Source organism: Macaca mulatta, chromosome 1 (genome assembly GCF_049350105.2).
Source record: "Macaca mulatta isolate MMU2019108-1 chromosome 1, T2T-MMU8v2.0, whole genome shotgun sequence".
NCBI lineage: Eukaryota > Metazoa > Chordata > Mammalia > Primates > Cercopithecidae > Macaca > Macaca mulatta.
In genome coordinates, this window is record NC_133406.1 from 118,067,519 (window position 1) to 118,093,521 (window position 26,003).

The following is a 26,003-nucleotide window of genomic DNA, read 5'->3' on the forward strand; positions in this document are numbered from 1 at the left end:
TTGCTATAAGCATTTCTTGTAGAAGCCTTATTGGATGTATGTGTTCATTTCTCATGGGTGATGAATGAAAGTAAATTTGCTTCCTTATAGGGTAGGCTTAACTCTGTAAGAAACTGCCAAATATTAGAAAAGGTGTTGTGCTAAATTGCAGTCCAACCAACATCACACAACAATATCATACACACTCTGAATGAGGAAGAAGGAGAGGCAACAACTTTCAAAATCAGGTTTTCTATGTTTCCCTTCATTTTCTCGCAAATCTTTAATGCATTTTTGAGGTGGCTATGGGGACACCAAGTGTCATCATTGGTGTATTCAAGTCTTGCCACAGAGCCATGGAGAGATACCCCAAGGAGGCCCAGCCAAGTGTCAGGCTTATAAACACCAGGCAGGAATAGATGCCTATGAAATGAGAAGGGTCAGGTGATCCCTCCCTCTTCTGCCATGTCTGTGCATCTCTTTGCAGCTGCCTTGTCACTAAAAACAATTGCTCCCACTTATTTTGTCAAAGATAAAGCCAGACATTAAAGCAGAGAAAACAGATTTTATCCAGTAACTACTGACAGTAGAGGAAAGGTTGGAGCTTGGCTCCCATTTATGCAGAGGTGATGGCATTATAGGGGGAGAGGGAGGAGAGGGAGAGGGCAGGGGGAAGGGTATCTGTGAAACATTACAAAAGGTTGCTCAGTGTAAACTTCTGCCTCATCAGGCCAGCTGTGTCTGCCAGCTGGCAATATTAGAAGATGGGATTCTAACCTCCCACAGAAACTGGAAGACAGAGGCTCAGTCCTTTTTGAGGACTACAGTTCAAAGGAATGGCTTTCAGATCCTAGGGAAAGACACACTGGAGTCCCTAGGAGATACACACACATCTCAAAGGGATGGAGGAAGGATTCCCTTCTTGCTAAGTGTTACAAGAAAGGGAGATTCTCAACCTACCATCATCAGCAGGTATTGGCTAGAACTAATAGCCATTCTCCTGGCAGCCTTGAGCTTTCTGGGGTAGGCATTTTAATGGAAGCCTAGGGCCATCCTTGGGACAAAGCCTTATGTTCCTAGATGCCCTGATAGAGTCTGGTCATCTCTTAGCCCAGAGGTTTAAACTGAGTCATTGTGTGCTGAGTTTGGTTGTTCTCACTTTCCATTCCCCCATTCGATGGCCTGGATTTTACTGGACTCTGTTAGATGGATAAAGCCATTTTCAGTGGTTTTCAGGCAGCCCAGACATAGTTATGGAGACCTGAATGGAAATAAGAAAACCCATGAGATTGAGAGTGGGCCCCACATTAGGTATCCATTATCCATATTCAAGGAGATGGACACAAATATTTCTAGGCTTTGTCAAAATGGAAAGTGGCTTACGGAGTCAGGATGAAATTCAAACTTATATTAGCAAAGTATAGAGCTTATTGATATATTTTAAAATGAAAGCCATGACAAAATGACAATCCACAAGTGACAATGGTAGGTAGGGATTTGGGAGAGACTCCATAATATCAAAATTAACCTCATTTTGCGGGGAAAAGAAAGAGAGAGCAGACTGTTACTGTGTCTATATAGAAAGAAGTAGACATAAGAGACTCCATTTCGTTCTGTATTTGAGATGCTGTTAATCTGTGACCCTACCCCCAACCTTGTCCTTGCAAGAGACTTGTGCTGTGGTGGCTCAAGGTTTAACGGATTTGCGGCTGTGCAGGGTGTGCTTTGTTAAACAAGTGCCTGAAGGCACTATGCTTGTGAAAAGTCATCACCATTCTCTTAATCTCAAGTACCCAGGGACACATACACGGCCAAAGGTCGCAGGGACCTCTGCCTAGGAAAGCTAGGTATTGTCCAAGGTTTCTCCCCATGTGATAGTCTGAAATATGGCCTCGTGGGAAGGGAAAGACCTGATCATCCCCCAGCCTGACACCCGTGAAAGGTCTGTGCTGAGGAGGACTAGTACAAGAGGAAAGAAGGCCTCTTGGCAGTTGAGATAGAGAAAAGCATCTGTCTCCTGCCCGTGCCTGGGCAATGGAACATCTTGGTGTAAAACCCGATTGTATGATCTGTTTACTGAGAAAGGAGAAAACCACCTTAGGGCGAAAGGTGGGACTTGCTAGCGCAATGCTGCTCTTTATGCACTAAAAAGGTTTATGGAGATGTTTACATATGCATATCAAGGCACAGCACTTTCCTTAAACTTATGTCACAGAGATCTTTTTTTTTTTTTTTTTTTTTTTTTTGAGACGGAGTCTCGCTCTGTCACCCAGGCTGGAGTACAGTGGCCGGATCTCAGCTCACTGCAAGCTCTGTCTCCCAGGTTTATGCCATTCTCCTGCCTCAGCCTCCCGAGTAGCTGGGACTACAGGCGCCCGCCACCTCGCTCAGCTAGTTTTTTTGTATTTTTTAGTAGAGACGGGGTTTCACCGTGTTAGCCAGGATGGTCTCGATCTCCTGACCTCGTGATCCGCCCGTCTCGGCCTCCCAAAGTGCTGGGATTACAGGCTTGAGCCACCGCGCCCGGCCATGTCACAGAGATCTTTATTCACATGTCTTACTGCTGACCTTCTCCCTACATGATCCTATTATCCTGCCACTTCCCTTTTTCTAAGATGGTAAAGATAATGATCAATAAATACTGAGGGAACTCAGAGACTGGTGCAGGCGTGGGTCCTCTGCCAGTCCCCTGGGCCCACTTTTTCTTTCTCTATACTTTGTCTCTGTGTCTCATTTCTTCTCTCAAGTCTCTCGTTCCACCTAACGAGAAACGCCCACGGGTGTGGAGGCGCAGGTCATCCCTTCACATTTTAAGTGAAACTTCTACATGTTGCTACAGTAAGGGAACGGAAGCCAACATTATGCTGGAATATATTAATTGTCACGGGATAAACAGGCAGGACATGATGCTACATTTATTAGTCACTTCTATTGATAATATTTGTGAAGGTTAATTTTTGTGTCAATTTGACTGGGCCATGGGGTGCCCAGATATTTGGTTAAACATTTTTTTCTCAGTGTGTCTCTGAGGACGTTTCTGGATGAGATTGACATTTGAATTGGTAAACTGAGTAAAGCAGATTGCTCTCCCCAGTGTGAGTGGGCCTCATCCAACCCACAGAAGGCTTGAATAGAATGAAAGGCTAGAAAGAAGTCTTTCTGCTTCATTGTCTTTGAGCTGGGACATCAGTCTTCTGCTTTATGCCTTGGACTTGGTCGTGAACTATATTCGACTCTCCTGGGTCTATTCAGGAGTAGACCTTGGACTTCTCTGCTTTCATAATCATATGAACCAATGCACATCTCTCTCTCTCTCTCTCTTTGTGTGTGTGTGTATCCTGCTCATTTTCTTTCTCTGGAGAACTCAGACTAATGTAGTAATATATGCCACTTGCCAGTCTTTGTCTCCATGCTTTTAAAAGGTATAAAATAAACAAATAAAACAAAACCCTGGAGGGTTCTCAAAGAAGAACAGCAAAGGAAATGAATTCTGGCAGATTTTGCACTGAGGACATTCAGGTGTGAGGAAAACATGAAAACCACTATGCTAGGGAAAGCAAATGCTGTTGAGAATGTCTCAAAAACACACATTACAGGTCAATAGGTAGGGTTGACCTTCAGGTTAGAAACATTTTCCTTTAAGTGCACTTTTTGTGCAACTTAAGATGAATCTAGGACTTTCATGATGGATGTATCTCTGTGTGTGTGTGTGTATACATATGTACATATACATATGTATAATGTGTATGTATGTGTATATATATATTTTATATATATATAGAGAGAGAGAGAGAGAGTGTGTGTCTTGCTATCTTCTCCAGCCTGGTCTCCAGAGCTGGACCTCAATCGATCCTCCCCCGACCCCCTCCCAAAGTGCTCAGATTACAAGCGTGAGTCATTTCCCCTAGCCCATTTTCATATTTTTAATTTAGTTCAACCATTGTGTAAGACAGTGTGGCGATTCATCAAGGATCTAGAACCAGAAATACCATTTGACCCAGCAATCCTATTACTGGATATATACTCAAAGGATTATAAATCATTCTACTATAAAGACACATGCACACGTATGTTTATTGCAGCATTATTCACAGTAGCAAAGGCTTGGAACAAACTCACATGCCCATTGATGGTAGACTGGATAAAGAAAACGTGTCACTCATACACCATGGAATACTATGCAGCCATTAAAAAGGAGTTCATGTCTTTGCAGGGACATGGATAAAACTGGAAACCATCATTCTCAGCAAATTAACACAGGAACAGAAAACCAAACACCACATGTTCTCACTCATAAATGGGAGTTGAAAATGAGAACACATGGAAACAGGGAGGGGAACATCACACACCAGGACCTCTCAGGGCTAGCGGGCAAGGAGAAGGATTGCATTATGAGAAATACCTAATGTAGACAACGGGTTGATGGGTGCAGCAAACCACCATGGCACATGTATACCTATGTAACAAACCTGCACGTTCTGCACATGTATCCCAGAACTTAAAGTATAATATAATTTTTTAAAAAAAATTTAAATACACATTTCAAAAATTATATAACAAGTACAGGAAACCTCCTTTATGCCAGTTTTACAAAAACAGAAAAGATGATATATCAATGACAAGGCATCAAAGGGCAATATCCTAAAGTAGTGAGAGGAAAAATACTTATTCTGGAATTCTATCCCACAATGAAAAATCTTTCAAAAATGTGACTGGAATAAGGACACTCAAAGATATACAAAAAAATGAGGCCAAGCGTGGTGGCTCATGCCTGTAATCTCAGCACTTTGGGAAGCTGAGGCAGGTGGATCACTTGAGGACAGGGAGTTGGGAGACCAGCCTGGCCAACATGGCAAAACCCTGTCTCTACTAAAAATACAAAAATTAGCCAGGCGTGGTGGCACATGCCTGTGATCCCAGCTACTCAGGAGGCTGAGGCATGAGAATCACTTGTGCCCAGGAGATGGAGGTTGGAGCGAGCAAAGATCATGCCACTGTACTCCAGCCTGTGTAACAGAGCGAGACTCCATCTCAACAAAATACAAATAAAAATAAAGACATACAAATAAATGAAAGCATTGACCAACCCACACTACAAGAAACGTTAAAGGAGTCCTCCAGGCCTAAGGATGAGGATACCAGACAGAAATCTGAACCTACACAAAGAAATGGAGATGACTAAAAATCGCTATGTACATACTCAGATGTTGGGGTTTATAACATGTCTAAAATCAAATGACATGACAACACTAGCATAAAGGCCAGAAGGGGAAGTATAATGTCACTCGATGGCAGACTGATAAAGATGTATTCTAGGAACCCTAAAGCCATCACTGACTTAACAAAAGAAAGAATTACAGCTAATAAGCCAAAAAAGGAAGAAAATGGAATGATATTAAAAACCATGTAATCACTATGCTGGAACAACTGCTCTCCATGCCTCTACCCTATAGAGATACACCAGTGGCCAATGAGAAATATACAAGAATGACGACTGCAGCATTGTTTGTAATCATAAAGTAATAGAACCAACATAATTTCAAAGATACATGAAAAGAGTTTTATTTATTTAACAAACACAAACAATTGAACAAACAAACAATGGAAGCAAGTCCTTCTGTTAAAAGGAACACAGAGGGTCATGATGATGCTACTCCTCCAAGGATTTCACGGTTCCCAGATGCCTAGTTTTTCTGTCTCATTCTTCTGGAAGATCTTATTCTTGGGGGAGGTACACGTTCTCGCGTTTGGGGCTCTTTCAGGTTCATCTCCATTTTCCCTTCAATTTCTCCCCATTCTGTCACAATAAAAAAACAATTCTCACCTCCAGAAGATCCCTCCTGTGCCTCCGCACGAGCCTTTCAGGAGGTCTGGATGTCTGGTCCACCGCTCCCCATCTTCTTCCCCTGCTTTTGCTTTTCCCTTCCCCAGCTCTCGCCCTCCCGCCCCACCACCTACCACCGCCCGACCACCGCCCAGCTGAGCCCCCGCGGTTCCACCGCGCAGAAGGTACACTGGAGGCTCTGCCCGTTGCCCGCCCCGGGGGATGCCGAGAAATCAACCTGAATAAACGCCTTGTACAAAGAACTTTCTAATGGAAAAATCTCTTATGATTTCCATTCTCAAGGCTCTTCAAAGGACTAAACGATAAAGGCGACGATGGATTCATTCAACAAGTCCTAATCGTGTGCCCTGGTGAGCGCCAGACCCTGCTCCCCGCGAGGGGATCCACGAGCCACCCTCACCACCATCCCTGCCCTGGTGGAGCCCCCGTGCGGGACACAAGATCCAAAGATGGCAGCGGCAGCTCCGCAGCGGCCCCGAAAGCGACTGGGCACAGGCTCCCTCACTGGGCGAAGGCGGCGCAAAGAACCGGAAGAGCCATCCTGGGAGCCCACTGGGCGTTCAGCTTACCTTAGGCCCCCTGGCGGCTCCGGCCCGGGCCGCGGACCAGGGCGTTTCCGGGGGCTTCTGAAGCGGGCGAGGGGCAGGGCGGGAGAATGCCATTCGGCTGTCCTTCTGGCTCCAGAATCTCCCAACGCGCAGGTGTCCAACGTGACCAGCGCGACTCACTGCTCTAATCGCTCCGGTTTTCCAAGGCCTTGGTCGGTAGTCCTGCCAGGCGGGCCCTGAGGCTGGAAGGGATCGGGGAGTATGGTGAGTGCGCCCTGCCTATAGCGCCCAGTGGAATCACTAGTACCTGTCTCTGCGGCGCAATCTGTTAGCACGTTCGGCTATTAACCAAACGGTGGGTAGTTCAAGCCCACCCAGGGACGCCTGCTCTAGCTTTTAAAGAGCTCATGTATTATCATCACTAGAGAATCTCCCCCTATTCTTCCCATAGTCCTAAGTCCGAAAGGTTGGTTCCAAGCCAGCCAGGGATATGCCCATTTCAGGAAGGGTTTTCTCTTCTCAGGATTCTAGTCACAGTTAACAGGGATTCCTGTGAAGGGCCACCCCACTCAGAGATACAATTCTGACAGAACGTCTCCTGAAATGTCAGGTTGTCTTGTGCCTGTGTGCAAGAATCAGAGACCAAACAAGTCACTTCTGGTGCGATAAAATCCTCAGGCTGCCCCTTATAGGTTTGGATGGGTTATAGAGGAACCTCATTCTTTTCATTTTTAATAGGAGGCCTAGAGAGGTGTCCTATCCCCAGGATGGGCCTGGATTTAGTGATTGCTCTATCAGTAATGTGACCAGTGGAATCATTCATCATCATAATAATCCTCTCCATTATTTTTGAAAACAGTATTTTTCCCTCAGTTTGTGCATGATTTACTTACCCCTTTTCAAAATATGTTTGAAATGAGGTTGGCTTCATGATTTTAGGATTACAAAGAATCCTGAAATCATCATTCTTGTATATATATCTTTGACCTCTGATATTTCTATAGTGTAGAGAACTGAATGTGCCACTGCTATATTATAGGCTTTTTAATTTTTAGTTTTGGTTTTTGTGACAGGGTCTCATTCTGTCTCTCAGGCTGGAGCACAGTGACCCAATCGCGTCTCATTGCAGCCTCGTCTTCTCAGGCTCAAGCGATCCTCCCATCTCTCAGCCTTCCCAGTAGCTGGGACTACAGGTGCGGGCCATCACGCCCTGATAAATTTTTTATGTTCTGTAGACAGGGGGTTTCACCATGTCGCACAGGCTGGTCTCCAAACTCCTGGGCTCCAGTAGCTCCGAGGACTCCCAAAGTGCTAGGATTTACAGGCATGAGCCACTGCAATGGGCCTTATATAATGCCTCTAACTTCAGCACATTGAGCACATTTATCTTCTGTGGGAAAGGCACCAAATCATATTCCAATTTATTTCTCAACACTAATACTGTCCCTTTCTTCATTTACTTGCTGGCACAACAAACTGTTCACACGCCCCCCCAACTTTATTTTAGACTAGGTCTCACTCTGTCACCCAGGATGGAGTGCAGTGGTGTGATCTCAGCTTGCTGCAACCTCCATCCCCTGGGCTCTAGTGATCCTCCCACCTCAGCCTCCAGAGTAACTCTTTTTTTCTTTTTCTTTTTCTTTTTTTTTTTTTTTAGAGATAGGGTCTTGCTATGTTGCCCAGGCTGGTATCCAACTCCTGAGCTCAAGTGATCCTCCTATCTCAGTATCCCGAAGTTCTGTGCGAGCTTACCAGCATGCCACCGTGGTCAGCCCTGTTTCTTTTTAAAATGTATTTATTTTGAGACAGGGCCTCACTCTGCCACCCAGGCTGGAGTGCAGTGGCAAGATGACAGCTCACTGTAGCCTCAGCCTTCCTGGGCTTAGGTGATCCTCCCACCTCAGTCTCCTGAGTGGCTGGGACTACCAGCATACACCAACATGCCTGGCTAATTTTTGTATTTTTTTGTAGAGATGGTGTTTCATCACATTGACCAGGCTGCTCTCCAACTGAGCTCAAACAATACTCCTGCCTCAGCCTCCTAAAGTGCTGGTATTACAGTCATGAGTCACTGTGCCCGGCTTGTCATTGTTTCCTGTGGTGACCAAGTCACATAGGTCCAGAGAAGACAGGTCACAGTGACCTCTTTGATAGCTTTCTGCCAAGTCGCTTATCTGAAGAAAGCAAAATCACAATGGTCCCAGGCATTTTTTTTTCTCCTCCTCTTTCCTCTTTTCTTTATAAATCTTGATTTTACTTTTATTCGCTGAAAACAATCTAATGCCAGTTCTTCCTTCTATAGTAATGGAGAATGAGCATGCAGATAAGTGTCTCTATATTATTCCTCAACTGATTTCTTTCAGAGACTATGTCCATAAAAATTAGTCTATCTGAGACCCATCATTGGAGCCAACAGAATCCTGCACCTAACAGGCCCCTGGTGCAGACCTGGATCCTTAGAGCTATTGGCTTTTGTTCCCTCAGTTCTTCTGTTTTCATGAGCAGAAACTGAGCTCTTTTGCTTTTAAATACTAAGTATGGTCATTGGACAAGTCCTTTCTCTCTCTGTTTCTCTCTCTCTTTCTCTCTCTCTCTCTCTCTCTCTCTGTCTCTCGTTTGCATCGTTATTTTCTTCCATCAATGGCATCAGTGTAGGTTTCTGGTAAATGTTATGGAATGAATTTCTCGGGACAATCTCTGTTGGGTGGTGTTTGGCAAGAATCCAGTCCCTGTTTGGTGATACCTGACAGCTAATCTAGCCTGTGAGTCTTTTTTGATTGTTTATTCATTGTCCTGAGGATAATGGTATTTCCTGATATTTGAGACTGCAGTAATCAGAAGTTGCTCATATCCTGTCTTTCCAATGTTTGGTAAAAATTTTATGGGCCCAATAGCTGTCAATATCTGTAAGAGTGGCATCTCTATTATAAAGATGATCTTACTACTCAATGCCCCTCACCCCCAACTGAACTTCTTTCCATAGGAGCTCTTGGCCTTAACAAATTACTAACCCTGAAGGAGATCGTAACACGGGAAGAAAACTGAATCTGCAGCATGTAAGGAACAGCTTTCTTTGATTTGTATATTCGGGTTTCTAACTAGCTGAAAAATTCAAATATATGCCCTTTAAGGATTAAGTTTAAATCACACCACAGAAAGGAGAAAAAAGAGAGACATGATCAAAAGTAAGCAATGGAATCAGCAATTTGAGCACTTCTCACAACTATACAAATCAAATTTAACAACCTCTAGAACAGTAAGGAAGTTCAGCCCTTAATGAAAATGAACGAAAAGAAATTATTCACCAGACTCAAAAGGGTATCACAGAGTTACTCAGATTTTCAGCAGTGGGGGTTTTCCAAGGATCTAATGAAGTTCATTTTTCAGTTTGTTTCCCTCACTGATAGGCATTGTTAATAGACACCATTGCCTCTGGTTTCACCTTAAATGATGTTACATAACCAAATTATTTGCTTTCGAATGCCTGCTAGTTTGGTGGAAGGAATTTTTGTAATGTATAAATATATTTTCTTGTGAAACTAATTGGCATAGTCTTTCAGTGGAGTGAATAAATTCTCTAAAACTTTAAAGAAATTACTTCTGATTATCTTTTTTTTTTTTTTTTTTTTTTTTTTTTTTTTTTGAGACGGAGTCTCGCTCTGTAGCCCAGGCTGGAGTGCAGTGGCCGGATCTCAGCTCACTGCAAGCTCCGCCTCCCGGGTTCACGCCATTCTCCGGCCTCAGCCTCCCGAGTAGCTGGGACTACAGGCGCCCGCCACCTCGCCCGGCTATTTTTTGTATTTCTTAGTAGAGACGGGGTTTCACCGTGTTAGCCAGGATGGTCTCGATCTCTTGACCTCGTGATCTGCCCATCTCGGCCTTCCAAAGTGCTGGGATTACAGGCTTGAGCCACCGCGCCCGGCCACTTCTGATTATCTTAAGCACAGTAATAATTACGTATATAAAATTAAAATAAGAAAATTAGGGCGGGTGCGGTGGCTCAAGCCTGTAATCCCAGCACTTTGGGAGGCTGAGACGGGTGGATCATGAGGTCAAGAGATCGAGACTATCCTGGCTAACACAGTAAAGCCCCGTCTCTACTAAAAATACAAAAAAATTAGGCAGGTGTGGTGGCGGGCTCCTGTAGTCCCAGCTACTCGGGAGGCTGAGGCAGGAGAATGGCGTGAACCCAGGAGGCGGAGCTTGCAGTGAGCCGAGATCGCGCCACTGCACCCCAGCCTGGGCGACAGAGCCAGACTCCGTCTCAAAAGAAAAAAAAAAGAAAATTAAGCGGAGTGTGGTGGCTCACACCTGTATTCTCAGCACTTTAGGCAGCTGAGGAGGGAAAATCACTTGAGGCCTGGAGTTCCATACCAGCCTGAGCAACATAGTGAGACTCCTGTCTCTACAAATTTTTAAAAATTAGCTAATTAGGCCAAGCACAGTGGCTCATGCCTGTAATCCCAGCACTTTGGATCACCTGAGGTCAGGGATTCAAAACCAGCCCGGCCAACATGGTGAAACTCCGTCTCTACTAAAAATACAAAATTAGCTGGGTCTGGTGGTGCATGCCTGTAATCCCAGCTACTTGGGAGGCTGAGGCAGGAGAATCACTTGAAGCTGGGAGGTGGAGGTTGCAGTTAGCCAAGATCGCATCAATGCACTTTAGCCTGGGCAACAAGAGTGAAATTCAGGCTTAATAATAATGATAATAATAATAACGCAGGGATGTAAAGGTCCCTTTCCAAAACTAACCCCTGAGGAGCTAAGGGATATGTGCACACAAGTAACCATGTTCTGTTCAGGTGACCTGACCAAGGAGAAAGAAGGTTCAAAATCCCCTTGGGCCCTCACTGCCGCCCAGATGTCTGGGAGTGTCAGCCACCTCTTAACCTCAATCCCCTGCTTCTTTCTCCTTTCCGTAATATACAAGAAGCCAGAAATTTTTATTAACTTGAGATGTTTCTTTAGGACATTAGTTCACCATCTTCGTGGTTTGCTAGCTTTCTGAAATAAAGTCACCTTCCCTGCCCCAATACCTTGTGTCTCCTGATTTCTTGGCTGTCATGCAGCAAGCAGGGTGAGCTTTGGACTCAGTTACTAATTCAGTAGATAATATCTTTAAAAGGAGATAATTCTAGAAACTAAGAGACTGAATTATTCCACTTACATTTCTTCATAAATATATTTAGATATCATCTAATACATGATGCCATCATCCTCTATTAAATGTCAGCTCAATGTATAATTTCAAGATCTATAGTTAATTTTAAAATCCATGACTAATACTAATGATTATATAGAGTTAATAATGGAGTTAATAAATAATTTTGATAATAATAGAGATAATAAATAATAAATAATTTTGATTGCTTTGAGATTAGTTTATAGATAATAATAAATACTTTTGATTGCCTTAAGATTCTCTCTCTATATTACTTTGCTTGGAGAATGGTGTTGCTTATTGGGTTCACAACATATATGCGTGTGTGTGTGTGTATATATATATATATATATATATATATATATATATATGAATTTCTTTTTCTTTTTCTGAGACATAGGCTCACTCTGTCACCAAGGCTGGAGTGCAGTGGTGCAATGATGCTCACTGAAACTTCAGCCTCCAGAGTGCAGATGATCCTTCTGCCTCAGCCTTCCGAGTAGCTGGGACTACAGGTGCCCCCTACCACACCTGGCTAATTTTTATATTTTTAGTAGAGATGGGGTTTTACCATGTTGGGCAGGCTGATCTCAATCTCCTGACCTCAAGTGATCCTCCCACCTCGGCCTTCCAAAGTGCTGGAATTACAGGCATGAGCCACCTCACATGGCCCTACATATTGAATTTTTTAATGTGGTATACCTCAATAAACTTGACTTAAAAAAAAAATACATTCCCGGATTTTGCCACAATGGAAGCACTGCAGTCTCCTACTCATTTCTGGCAAGAGTATAAATAAGTTCAAAAACTTTGGAAAATTGTTTGGCAGTATACTCTAATGGTAAAACACACATACATATATGCTATGACCCAGCAATTCGACTTTTCTACCCCATAGACTTGTACTTTCCAATACGATAGCCACAAACCACGGGCAGCTGTTGAACACTTGAAATCTTGCTAGTGTCACATGGGGTAATGATAATATTTTTAACATATTTAGTTGAATACATATTATTAAAAAGTCATCTCTTTTTACTTTTTAAAATATGTCTACTAATAAATTTAAAAGTACAAATATGCCTGGCATTGTATTTCTATTGGAATTTCTATTTCTAGAGAAAGATGTGAGTACACTTTACCAAAAGACATGTAAAAAGTTCATATTTATTCAAAATATTCCTAAATTATAAAGAATTCAAATGTCTGAGGAAAGAAAACAACTTTTTATGTGAGGAAAGTGAGTGCTTTCAAATTAACAAGCCCAGAGTTAGGCATTAAAATGAGACAGCAACCACGTCCTGCTTCCCGGTTTTGAAGCTGTGTATTCATCTATTGAAACTGCTTGCTATCGCCACACGTAGCTATAAAGTAACCTAAACATGGTGTACTGGACACCATCTCTCACTCCCTATAGCTGAACAATGTATAGTTAATCTCTAATCAATGTTATTTCTGTAAACCTCAGGGAGTTCCTGACAAGTAATTCTGTACCAGCCTCCCCCGGTCCCCCTTTCTGGTCTTTAGAAACCCACTTGTAACAAAGGACAAATGGAGCCCACATCCAAGATTGCTTGGGTCTGAGTCTTCTGGGCAAATGTCCTCACATTGGCTCAAGCAAACTCTTTAAATCATATTTTGTGTTTAAGCACCTTCCTTCTAGGTCAATGTTTTTGGCCCTGGGAGCAGGATTCAGAGTGACTCATCTCTGACCATCTGACTGTCCTCTCCAAGGCCTCCAGGGTGGCTAAATCGTAGTAAGAATTTTATTGGTGAGATCAGTTTGCAGTCCAGGAAGAGACAGTCTCCAGTGTGTGTCTTTGAAGAGGTGCTTTCTCTTCAGAGAGAGAGAGAGAGAGAGAGAGAGAGAGAGGGCAGGTTGGTTTTTGTGCCTCACAGGGCGTATATCACACAATAGAGTCATATATATTCAGTAGGTTTGGGGGAAAGGCCATACACACTTCTAAGGGGTATTGAGCTCATGTGCAATGGGTACATATATGTAACATACGCCCCATCTTCACATTGGGAAGGGATTTTAGCATTAAAATGAGGTGGAAATTGGCTCGTTATGTCAAAAGATGAACTATTGGACACGATGTCGGCTTGTGTGCGGTCCCTGAACTGCACACAGGCTGAAACTGGCTTGAGTTCTGCAGTAGCTTATCAGGAGAGAATGGAAGGCCACTCTTCTGTCCCATCAGAGGTCTAGTGATCTGGGTTGTAAATCCCGTTGAGAATTTCTGGGAAGATTTTGACAATTTGCCTGCTAGCTCCTATTGTTAAGGAGTTTAGCAAGAGTGTGGTTTTTCTTGTAACCATAGAAATTTAGGAAGTTGCTATACCAGTCCAGCCCTGAATCCTTGACCTGTAGCTAACTTTTGTTTCCTTAACCTTAGAAGCTCTCTTAGTCTACAATGGCACATCTATTTTCGTCTCTCAGATCACACCACATTCCTCCTGGACTGGGTGCCTGGCCAGCTCTGAAGCTCTTGAGTTCTGACTCTGAGAGAAACAGTTGGGCAGTAGTAAAGGGTGAATCCTCCTGAAATCTGGACCTTCCCACTCTTTGGTTGAAGGCCTGGAGTTTGCTTGAGTGTCCTTTCCAGCCTTCCCTTTCTACAGTGGAGGTTTTCTGTCTACCCTGTGGGTAAGAGACTTGAGTTTCAGGAGGAAAAACTGCCCTTTCCACCTCTGCCTCAGGTCAGAAAGTTTGGGTCACAGTCAGGCAAAGCGCTGTGTGGAAAGCTTCTGTGTTTTCTGTCTCTGTCCCTCGTTAGGAAGGTCTGGGTCAAGGTATTGGCAGGTAGACATCGGTGGTTTTGTTTTCTGTAGCATGCTTTTATGAAAGTTCAAACTTAGCTTTTCATTTGTGACTAATTCTTGTTAGTTCTTTTTTTTTTTCTTTTGAGATGGAGTTTTGCTCTCATTGCCCAGGGTGGGGTGCAATGGCACAATCTCGGCTCACCACAACCTCCACCTCCCAGGTTCAGGCGATCCTCCTACCTCAGCCTCCCGAGTAGCTGGGACGACAAACGTGTGCCACCATGCCCAACTAATTTTGTATTTTTAGTAGACACGGGTTTTCTCCATGTTGGTCAGGCTGATCTTGAACTCCTGACCTCAGGTGATCTGCCCACCTCCGCTTGAGATTACAGGCGTGAGCCACTGCGCCCGGCCCCTGTTAGTCCTTGGCTGGAAAATTCATGGAGGTGTGTTCTCCAGCCCTGTAAGAAAAGAAGTGATCTGCTTCCGCTGACCCATTCAGGTGCTCCAAGTGACCAGGGATGCTGCAGAGGTGTCACGATCACTACTCACCATGTGAAGGCGGCCTCATAGAGCATTTCCCTTCAGAAGAACATCTTCATGAACCCCCTTTCCTGCTCTTCTGGGAGAGTATATGTGAGACGGGTCCCCCAGAGCACATGCACTCTGTGGCCACCTGGTGGTTAGAAACAGTGGAAACCACTGAGACAGCGATACACAACTCCGGTGTTATCTGTAGGAGTGACTTCATAAGCATCGCACTGTGACCCAAATCACATTGCAGGCCTTGGTCATCTTTGCAAAGCTCCTAAATTATGGGAAATCAAGCTTCAAAATCTGAGCACACTTTGAAGAAACAAACGCCTTTAGAACCACCAGCTGGGTTTCTGTATAACACTTATGAAGCATCCACTTGTAAATATCCGAGAAACCCGACCCATGTAACCAGAAAAACTTGTAAGTCGAATGGAGAAAATGGGGATCTTTTGAAATGTCTAAAATAATTTATTTATTTATTTATTATTTTTTTTTGAGACGGAGTCTCTCTCTGCCGCCCAGGCTGGAGTGCAGTGGCCGGATCTCAGCTCACTGCAAGCTCCGCCTCCCGGGTTCACGCCATTCTCCTGCCTCAGCCTCCCGAGTAGTTGGGACTACAGGCGCCCGCCACCGCGCCCGGCTAGTTTTTTGTATTTTTTAGTAGAGACGGGGTTTCACCGTGTTAGCCAGTATGGTCTCGATCTCCTGACCTCGTGATCCGCCCGTCTCGGCCTCCCAAAGTGCTGGGATTACAGGCTTGAGCCACCGCGCCCGGCCTTAAAATAATTTATTAGGGCACACAATTGGAAAAATTTGGTGTTAGAACCAGGCAAATTAAATGGGAGACTTACTTCCAATGATACCTAGAACTTTCTAAAAGAACTTCTGAGAAAATTGCCTCCATTGAGGATGTAAACTGGGGATATCTGACGCTTTTTCTGAATTGAGAAATATTGAGGAGGCTTTGTCTCTTTCACCTCCAACTGCTCCTTCTCCTCCTGCCCCTGCACCTGCAGAGTCTTTCTTACCTGAGTCCTCCTGTCCTGCCTTGCCTCTTCTTCCATCACCATCACCTGAGGAAAGTCCCCAGGGCTCTGGCCTCTTCCCTGAAACTTCTGTTCTGACAGTCGCTTTCATGGTAAAACCCACAGGAAGAGGGGAGCCTACCATTGTGTATACCACTTCACCAAAATGTGAATTAAGAATATTGTAAAAGACTTCCCTTTTCTAAATCGAAATACATTTTCCTCTTCTCTTTCTAAAGCAGGCTCTGCTTTAGATTTAGATGTAGATTGGAGAATTCAGCAATGCACTTAAAAGGCCAAACAAATCTGTCATTGATATTTTAAATGGCTGAAAATAATTTATGTATGTATGTATGCATGTATGTATTTATTGAGACAGGATTTCACTCTGTCACCCATGCTGGAGTGCAGTGGCTCCATCATGGCCCACCACAGTCTCAAACGCCTGGGCTGTAGCAGTTCTCCCACTTGAGCCTACAACTAGATGAGACTACAGGTGCATGCCACCGCACCCGGCTAATTCTTTGACTGTTTATAGAGAGGGGACTCACTGTGGTTTCCAGGCTGGTCTTGATCTCCTGGGCTCAATCAATCCTCCCGCGTCAGCGTAACATTTACACTGACCACAGAGTTGCATTTGGAGAAGGTGATGATTTGGGAATGCTTTAGAAGCAACATAGATTTCTTATTTCACTAGGTCCACCCAACAAAAATTACCAGTAAGTCTCTTACCTCTTAGAAGCAATTTGAAAACCCAAATATTTGGCCATCATCAAAATTACTGGTCATTCAAAATTAGATGCTCCGGAGAGCAAGGACAACCGTTTTGCTGATGCGGCAGCTAAGAATGCGGCTCTGAAGGTGACATCGGACACAGAACTTCTCTAAATGACCCTGCTGACTTATGGCTCATTGAAAACCTTATTAGAAGAAGCACATGTGGGATCTCCGAAGCAGGAGATAGATCTCCGGAAAGATAAAGGGAACAAGTTTTTTTTTGTTTGTTTTTTGTTTTTTGTTTTTTCAGAAACAGCATATGATATGGGCCCAATGATACAACGATCCACCCCTTAGGATTCAATTACCCTTTTTAAAGTAGTTCATAAGCTGACTTGTTGGAATTCAGACAAAATGATAGCATGGGGAAAGCAGTGTATGGAAAGCCATCGTCTACCATTGCACAAAGGGTTTATTCTTGTAGTACTGTCTGTTCTGTCCCAAACATAATCCTGGAAGATCCCTTCATGTGTCACAGGGACATTGTATCTTTAGCACCCTTTGAGACATGGCAGTTAGACTTTATCCAGCTGTCTCCATCTCAGGGTCACAGATACCTTCTGGTGGTAATTTGTTTGTGCTCTCACTGGGGTAAAGCATTTCCATGCCGATGAGCCACAGGCCAAGCAGCAGGCAGGCTGTGATGAGAAAAAATCATTCCTCATGGGGAGTGCCATCTGATCTCCATAGCAACCGAGGAACACACTGTATCAGGCAGGTAGTTGGATCCATTTGTAACATTTGGCCTACGTCCCAACATTTCCATTGTGCCTGTCACCCCTAATTCTCTAAACTGGTGCAACTCAAAAATGGTACAATAAACACTCAATTGGCAAAGCTAACAGAAGCTTTTAACCTTCCCTAGCCAGAGATCACCCACTGCTTCTGGAAAACTTCCACTGTCTCCCTTTGAAATAATAACAGGAAGACCCATGCAGTGGTTAGATGAAGGGGCTTATGAACCGGCACTTCTTAAAGGTAGCATTCTCTGTCATTGCTAAGGTCTCACAAAACTTCTTACCAAGAGCTCCAAATTAATAAAGGATGTCTTTCATAATGAGCTGCTGGGAGATGAAAATATCAAAAATTATGCATATAAACTGGAGATGTTGCTTACTGGAAACAACATCAAGTAAATATTCCCTCCAAGTCCACTGGAAGGCACCAAGTAGGTATTATTAATATTAATTTTTTTTTTGAGATGGGGTCTCACTCTGTTGCCCAGGCCAGAATGCAGTGGAGCAATTATGACTCACTGTAGCCTTTAACTCCTGACATAAAGCCATCTTCGTGCCTCAGTCTCCCAAGTAGCTGGGACCAGAAGTGTGGGCCACGGCACCTGGCTCACAGCAGGTATTATTGCCCAATCTCTGTGGCAGTAAACATAAGGGCATTGACACACAGATTCATGTTTCTCATATCCCTACCAGAGTGGACATCTGTCAGTGGAGGTTTTCACTTAAAGGTGACCTGCAATATTCCTGACCAAGATGGCAAGTAGCTGACATCTGTTGTAGTCCACTTTTGCCAAACATACCAGCTGTATAACCAGTTATTCACAATTCCAGGGCTTACTGCAACTGAAAGAGTTGGTCGCTTTTTCTATTGACTGGAATACATATGCCGTTAAGGCTCCTTTAAGTTGTAGGGGTTCTCTCTTGGTGGTTTTGGTAAAATCACCTTATATGTATATTATCTTAAGATATGGCACACTAGTTCTATTGCATGTATGTGTATATACATATACATGCATACATGTACATATATAGCAAAATGCCTATGGTCAGATTTCTGTTTTACTCTCCCTAATTAATTTGATTACAGCAGGGAAGGATAATTCTCTGATCAGAATCTCACAAACCATTGCCACTGTGGGAAATTTGACAAGGTGCTGAGTTTGCCACCTTAAACCACCAACCATTTTTGACCATAATGATCCATTGGTACATCCTGTGCTAAATTTCACCAGTATTCCTCCTTATTGTACTGACAATGCAAATCAGGGTCACATCAAGCAAAACCTGTTTTTCGAATCTGTCTGACTCATCCTAACCTTCCAGCCCCATGTCTCAGTTTAACCCATCATAATTGTACTGTCAAAATAACTGCCTGTAATGCCAGCACTTTGGGAGGCCAAGGCAGGAGGATCACTTGAGCCCAGGAGTTTGAGACTAGCTTCCTGGGCAAAATGATGAAACCCTGTCTCTACAAGATATACAAAAATTAGCTGGGCATGGTGGTGCCCACCTTTAGTCCCAGCTACCAGGAGCATGAAGTGAGAGGATGACTTGAGCCCAGGAGTTCGAGCCTGCAGTGAATCCTGATGACACCACTGCACTCCAGACTGGGCAACAGAGTGAGACCCTGTCTCAGAAAGTAAATAAATAAGCTGGGTGTGGTGGTGTATGCCTGTAACTCCAGCACTTGGGAGGCTGAGGTAGGATGATTCATGGAGCCCTGAAGGTCAAGAGGTCAAGACTGTACTGGGCTGTGATGTTGCCACAGCACTCCAGCCTGGGCAACAGTGAGACCCCGGCTGAAAAAAACCAAAAATCAAAAACAAAACCAACCAAACAAAAAATTGTTGCCTCACTCTGAAATGTCAGGGGTAAACACCATGATGCTATTGGAAAGTTAAGAGAAAAACACTCCCTCCTGCTATCAGGATGCAACCTGCCCTCTTGCTCTAACATGTCTGACCATGGTTGAAATGCCAAAAGCTGATGTACCCAAATTATACTACACTTACCTGTTCTGACCAGCATTTATTTTGTCTCTGGAGGAGATCACCATCCATGGCCCTTAAATATCTAAAGGCATGGAATGATGAAGTGCAATGTCTTTTAGGATATTTGGTCACCCCTATATATAGCTCTGAAGAAACTCAACATTGGATGAATGGCGAAATCGAGGCGAGTGGATCACCTGTGGTCACGGGTTCCAGATCAGCCTGGCCAACATTGTGAAACCCCATCTCTACTGAAAATACAAAAATCATCTGGGTATGGTGGTATTCACATGTACTCCCAGCTACTCAGGAGGCTGAGGTAGGAGAATCACTTGAACCCAGGAGGCAGATGTTGCAGTGAGCCAAGGTCATGCCACTGTACTTCAGCCTAGGAGACAGAGAGAGGCTCCATCTCAAAAAAACGACCAACCAACCAACAAAACAAACAAACAAAAAAATTGGAAGAGTATCCTCAAACTTTTCACTAGGCATGCCCACCACTCTATTTTATTAATAGATGGAGATCCTGTTGGGGGAAAATTTGCTAATTACCTGCCTGGACATTAAGAAAGTAGCTCCATACATTTTTTGGGGAACACCCTTTTGCTTTGATGGGATGTTGCTTCCCATGGTTAGAAATCCTTCTTTAGCATCAGGTAATATTGCTGATAAAAACTGAGCATGGTGGCTCTGGCCTATAATCCTAGTGATTCAGAGGCTGAGGTGGAAGGATCATTGAAACCCAGGAGTTCCAGCCTTCGGTGAGCTATGATAGCGACACCGCACTTCAGCCTGGGCAACAGAGCCACTCTGTCTCTCTGAAAGAAAAATAAAGAGTCCAGGTTTGGTGGCCTATGCTTGTAATCCCAGCACTTTGAGAGGCTCAGATGGGATGATTGTTTGAGCTCAGGAATTTGGGACCATCCTGAGCAAGATAGCGAGACCCTATCTCTTAACAAACAAACAAAACAAACAAACAAACACAAACCAAAATTAGCCAGGCATAGTGGTGCATGTCTGTAGTCCCAGCTACTTGGGAGGCTGAAGTGGGAGGATTGCTTGAGTGAGGGAGGTTGAGACTGCCATGAGCCGAGACTGCACCACTGCAATCTAGCCTGGGCAACATAGCAAGACCGTGTCTTAAAAAAAAAAAAAAGAAAGAAGCAAAAATAAAAGAAAGAAAGAAATATTGCTGATGAAATTGTAGCCTCTTTCATAGCTCTACAAAAAGCTATTTATTCACTGGGTAAGGTTGTACTAGATAATTGCATCACTTTAGATGATATATATTTTCAAAGACACTATTAGCCTTATTTAAAAATGGGTAGAACCTGGGCTCGGTGGCTCATGCCTGTAATCGCAGCACTTTGGGAGGCTGAGGTGGTTGGATCACCTGAGGTCAGGAGTTTGAGACCAGCCTGGCCAACACGGTGAAACCCAGTCTCTACTAAAAATACAAAAATTAGCTGGGCACAGTGACGTGTGCCTGCAGTCCTAGCAACTTGAGAGGCTGTGGCAGGAGAATCGCTTGAACCCAGGAAGCAGAGGTTGCAGTGAGCCAGTATCGTGCCACTGCACTCCAGCCTGGGAGACAGAGAGAGAGTCTGTCTCAAACAAAACAAAACAAAAACAACGGGTAGATACAGCAGCACTTACAAGAGTTCATAAAAGGAATTGTACATTGTCAGGTGATAGTGTGGAGACGGCAGCTGCCTGCCCACCTGGTTGTGATCTCTGCACAACGCTTGCCCACAACCTCCTCTTCCACTTAGTACAACACAACACAGCCCAGAACACACAAGGGGAGAGCCGCAGCCTACCTCAGATGGTAGATTTAGCTGAGCAGGGAGGTGGATGTGTGCTGGTTACAACGTCTTGTTGCATATACATAAATAAATACTTCCCATGAAGTAGAACGTCATCTAGAAAAAATTAGAAGTCATTTGGCTACAAGAAATCATGAAAGAAGAACTGGGATGTGATGTTTTCCCCAATGTTTTTAGTTGGCTCCCTAATGGAATAGATTCCCTTACTGTTCTGGCATACAGATTCTCTTTGTGATTCTCATTCTTGTGTGCATTATATGTGTTCTATTCAAATTATTAATGTTATATATTTCCTGTTTTACTTCTGAGAAAAGTGATTTTATGGTATCTGAAGACTAGAGATGATTCAACAAGTGATAGCTGTAGACTTAACTGAGGTCTCTCTCTCATTTCCTCCCCCGCCCTCAGTGTGGGAAAGACCATCTGGGAATGAGCCTTCCTGGCAAAGAGGGACACCGTGCCTGAGCTTTTGATCATCAGTGCTTTCAAGAAGAAAGATTTTTAAAAGAATTTTTATCTGAGGAATGTGAGCCACTTCACATGATCAGAGAGACATTAAATCAAGACAGCAACCACTTTCTGATTCCTTCCTTTTGAGCTACGTATTCATCTGTTGGAACTGCTTGCTATCACTCCAGGTAGCTGTAAATTAATCTAATAATGCCACACCAAACACTATATTCCACGCCGTATAACAACGGAGAGCCAAGCTCTCATCAATGCCATTTCTGAAAATCAATGAGAATTCCGGACAGGCACCTTTCTATCAGTCCATCGTGCGTCCCCCCTTTTGACCTTTAAAAACCTGCTTGTGACAGAGGCCAAAGGGAGCTCAGATCCAAGGTTCTTTGGGTGTGAGTCTTCCAGGCAGCTGCCTTCACGTTGGCTCAAGTAAATTCTAAATTATATTTTGTGCTTCAGCATCTTTCTTTTAGGTCAACATGTTCAGCAACAGTAGAATAAATAAGTTGGCCTATATTCATACAAAGGAATACACACAGAAACAAATAACCACATGAATAACATGAACAATTCATAGATGTAAGACTGAGTAAAAGAAGTCAAACCTATGCCTCTGCTCCTGAGACTGACTTTGCAAAAATTATAACTAGGACAATCATCACAGCGAAAGAGATCTGACCTAACTGATTCCAACATCCAAGCTGTCCTTGTTCATACCTGGGCACAGGCCAAAATAACTTTGAGAGGAACTTAGTTTATGGTTTAGCTGTGAAACAAAGATGATAACAGCCCTTTCCCAAAACAAACCCCCTTCCTGCCTGGGGACTAGACTGCCTTTGCAGGACTAACAAATTAGCCACGATATTAGAAATGATGGTTTAGGAGTCATGCAGCCTCCAGGTTACAAGATTCTAAACCTCCCCAAATTGTTCCTGGGGATCAAATCACTATTGTAAAACATAAGATCAGTGTGTGAGATATTTTGCAGACCCCGCATTCAGTGCATCAGCTGGCACCACCCAGATGGATAAACCAGCTCATCTGACCTTGTGGCCCCCACCCAGGAACTGACCCAGCTCAAGAAGATGCTTTAGCTCCCTCTGAGTTCATCTCCGACCTGACCAATCAGACTCCCAACTCACTGGCCCCCACCCACCAAATTATCCTTAAAAACTCTGGTCCCAGAATGCTCAGGAAGACTGACTTGAGTAATAATAAAACTGGTCTCCCACACAGCCGGCTCTGGGTAAGTAACTTTCTTTATTGCAATTCCCCTGTCTTAATAAATTGGTTCTGTCTAGGCAGCAGGCAACGTGAACCCATTGGGCAGTTATACTCCCCCAAAACCCACTACACACTTTATGATTCGATTTATATGAAAGTAAAGGACAGGAAAAACTGGTCTGATAGATTTGGAGTCTATGGAGTATTGTCCAAGTTTGGGGTTGTATTCTACAGATTGAAAGTAATCAGTCAAGCACCTCAAATAAAATTTCCCCTCAATTTTTTTTCCTCCAAATTTGGACCACTTTGTTTCTGTCTTTGCAGAGCATAAAGCGCTAACACGAGGTAAGTGCTAAGGTCTAGAGAAGGCTGTGGAAGAGATGACACACTCCAGCACCATGCCTGAGTGTCCAGTGTGCTCTGCTGGCAGCATATCTGTACATTGCTGTATTTGAAAACACCCTACAAGATTCATGAAATTGGACCACCCTCTTTATAACAGTGCTAGTGGTAAAACAAGTAAGGATGGCTGGTTTGCAGTCATCTGAGCAGCCTCTCTAGTTTCATAGATATGGTTTCCCTCTGATATTGAACGGCTTCCAATTTCAAGTAGAATGCTAATCACAAGGATAACGACGTGAAGAGAACCAGTTTCTTGTGTAATCCTACATGTTTTAGTCTGCACATTACAAGCCATTGTTTGAAGAACGGTGGCCAGGCTCCAGCTGTCTGCCAAAGAGGTCCTCGGCAACACAGGCTAAGAACTGGCTTCTGGGCAGGCCTGATGGCTCAGGCCTGTAATCCCAGCACTTTGGAGGCCGAGGCGGTCGGATCACCTGAGGTCAGGAGTTCGAGATCGTCCTGGCCAACATGGTGAAACCCCGTCTCTACTAAAAACACAAAAATTAGCAGGGCTTAGTGGCATGCGCCTGTAATCCCAGCAACGCAGAAGCCTGAGGCAGGAGAATCGCTTCAACTCGGGAGGCGGAGGTTGCAGGGAGCACAGATCATGCGACTGCATTCCAGCCTGGGCGACAGAGCGATATTCCGGCTCAAAACAAAAAACAAAAAACTACAACAGAAACACCCACTTCTTTGGAAAGATCAGGCGCGGAGAAGGGAGGGAAAGGAAGGAGAGGCAGACGTCACTGCCCCCGCAGGCTCTGGCAGCAAGTTGTTCGACTGAGTGGCGGAAGATGGGGCAGAAACGCAGAGTAGGACGGGAAAGACACTGTTGGTGACATCACGGAGAGAGCGACTTCTATGTAGATGAGGCAGCGCAGGGGCTGCCGCTTCGCCACCGGCTGCTAGGCCACGAAGGAGTTTCCTTGCTGTGGGAGCGAGTCCAGGACCGCTGGTCGGACCTGAGAGTCCCAGCTGTGTGTCAGGGCTAGGAGGGCTCGAGGGTGCGCGGGGCAAGTGACCGTGTGTGTAAAGGGTGAGGCGTGTGGGGCTGTGGCAGGGCGGAGGTGTGTAAACCCATACTCACCTGGCAGAGAAGACAACGTTCTGAAGGTGGTCTTGCCAGAACAAGGCTATTCCATTACACTCCCCACGTGCTGATCCTTGTGTTTTCTCCATATGTGTGGAATTCGATTGCATAGCTTGTGGTAGTTGGGGACTGCGTTAGTGTTTTCCGCTGAAATCTTGTAGTGCAAAAAGTGAGCAGAGAAAGTACCGTGTTACTGTCCTCTCCGCACCTGTCGTGAGCTTGTTTAACACAAGCTAAGTGGCCGCAGGGCCCTTCTCTTCCCTTTCTACGTGGGGCTCCTTTTTGCAGACATTGCTTCACTGTCTCCAGTCTCTTGAGTTCTCACGCTCTGTGAAAACTGGTGTTTCTTAGTAGCCCCCAGAGTCACCCTTCACACAGCCTCTGCTTCTAACCGCAGCCCCCACGCGAGTTTGTGGGATTTCTGTGCTAGCGGGGAACGTGTTCTCACCTCATAGAGCCAGGTAGAAACTCTAGGCAGTCGGGTGCTGTCTCTGGGATGAAAGCAGGGCCTTTGGTGCTGTTCTTTGTGATGAAGGTAGTGTCCCCGTTCGGTTGTAGACACAACACGCTTGCTTTCTGTAGGGGAACGGGAGGGCTCTCCCGGAGCCCAGGTGCCCTTGCTCATGTTCACCGAGGCCTGCAGATCGGAACCGCAGTCTTACCTGTAGGCAGAAAGGGCTGCAATCTACCCCAGTTACCCGAACTACCCAGCCATAAAATGGGACACGTTACGGAAACATGAGATGGCATGGATAATCTCAAAAACATTATGCCGAGTAATGAAGAGAGCATCCTGTGAGGCGCCATCAAGGTGAATTTCTAGAACAGGTGAAACTAACCTGTATAGTGACAGAAACTACATCATTGATTGCTGGGGTCGCGGGGGAGGCGGGACTGACTGCAAAGGGCACAAGAGGACCTTTTAGAGTAATAGACACGTCATCGAACTTGAAATGGATGCGTTGTACCATAGTCAACTCACACCTTAATCAACTTGGTTGTAAAAAGGAATAAGAAAACCACTCCAAATCTTAATGTCTTCTACTCAATTTAGTGTATGTTTACCCTTAGAGGATTCCTTTAGAAAAATGTCTCTCTAACTGTGATTGGGAGTTCAGGAATTCCTTCATTTGTGTTTCCGTCTCTTTGTCTGCAGTTAAGTTGATGCATTATTAAATGGAATATTGGTAAAATAAAAATAGAGTCTAAGCTCAATTTTATAAAAGCAAACATATATATGCTTATATTTATTTAAATATATGATTATATTTAATATGTATTTTTTATATTTTTAAATATATACTTTTTATTATTTTGCAATTTTTTTCAGGTATATATATCCTTCTTTATTATTTTTTTCTTATTTTTTCTTTCGTGGGGCCAGGGGGGGACAGTCTAGCTAAAATATACATTCTTCTCTCTGTAGATATACCACAATACCATGACTCCAGTGTTGCCTGAATGTTATGAGAAGTTATTTTTGAACTTTAGGTGATCAAGAACTTTACATATGTTTACATTTTCTCTACTGTTAGTACAGTCTATGCTTAGCATGTATAAATTTTTTTTAAAAAGACAATAGCTTAAAATGATTTGGAAGAAAAATATATAGATATGTTAACAGTAGTTA

The 26,003-nt window shown here is 44.0% G+C and overlaps 1 protein-coding gene across 1 annotated transcript; it reads left to right on the plus strand.

The window, feature by feature from the left end:
- Positions 1–1,156: 1,156 nt before the first annotated feature.
- LOC107000591 (uncharacterized) lies at positions 1,157–25,572 on the plus strand. The gene is given in 5 exon segments (XM_077982740.1): positions 1,157–1,290; positions 6,107–6,416; positions 6,418–6,636; positions 21,604–22,903; positions 23,206–25,572. Coding segments are annotated over 3 exon segments (639 nt in total). The 3' UTR covers positions 6,613–6,636; positions 21,604–22,903; positions 23,206–25,572.
- The last annotated feature ends 431 nt before the right edge of the window (positions 25,573–26,003 follow it).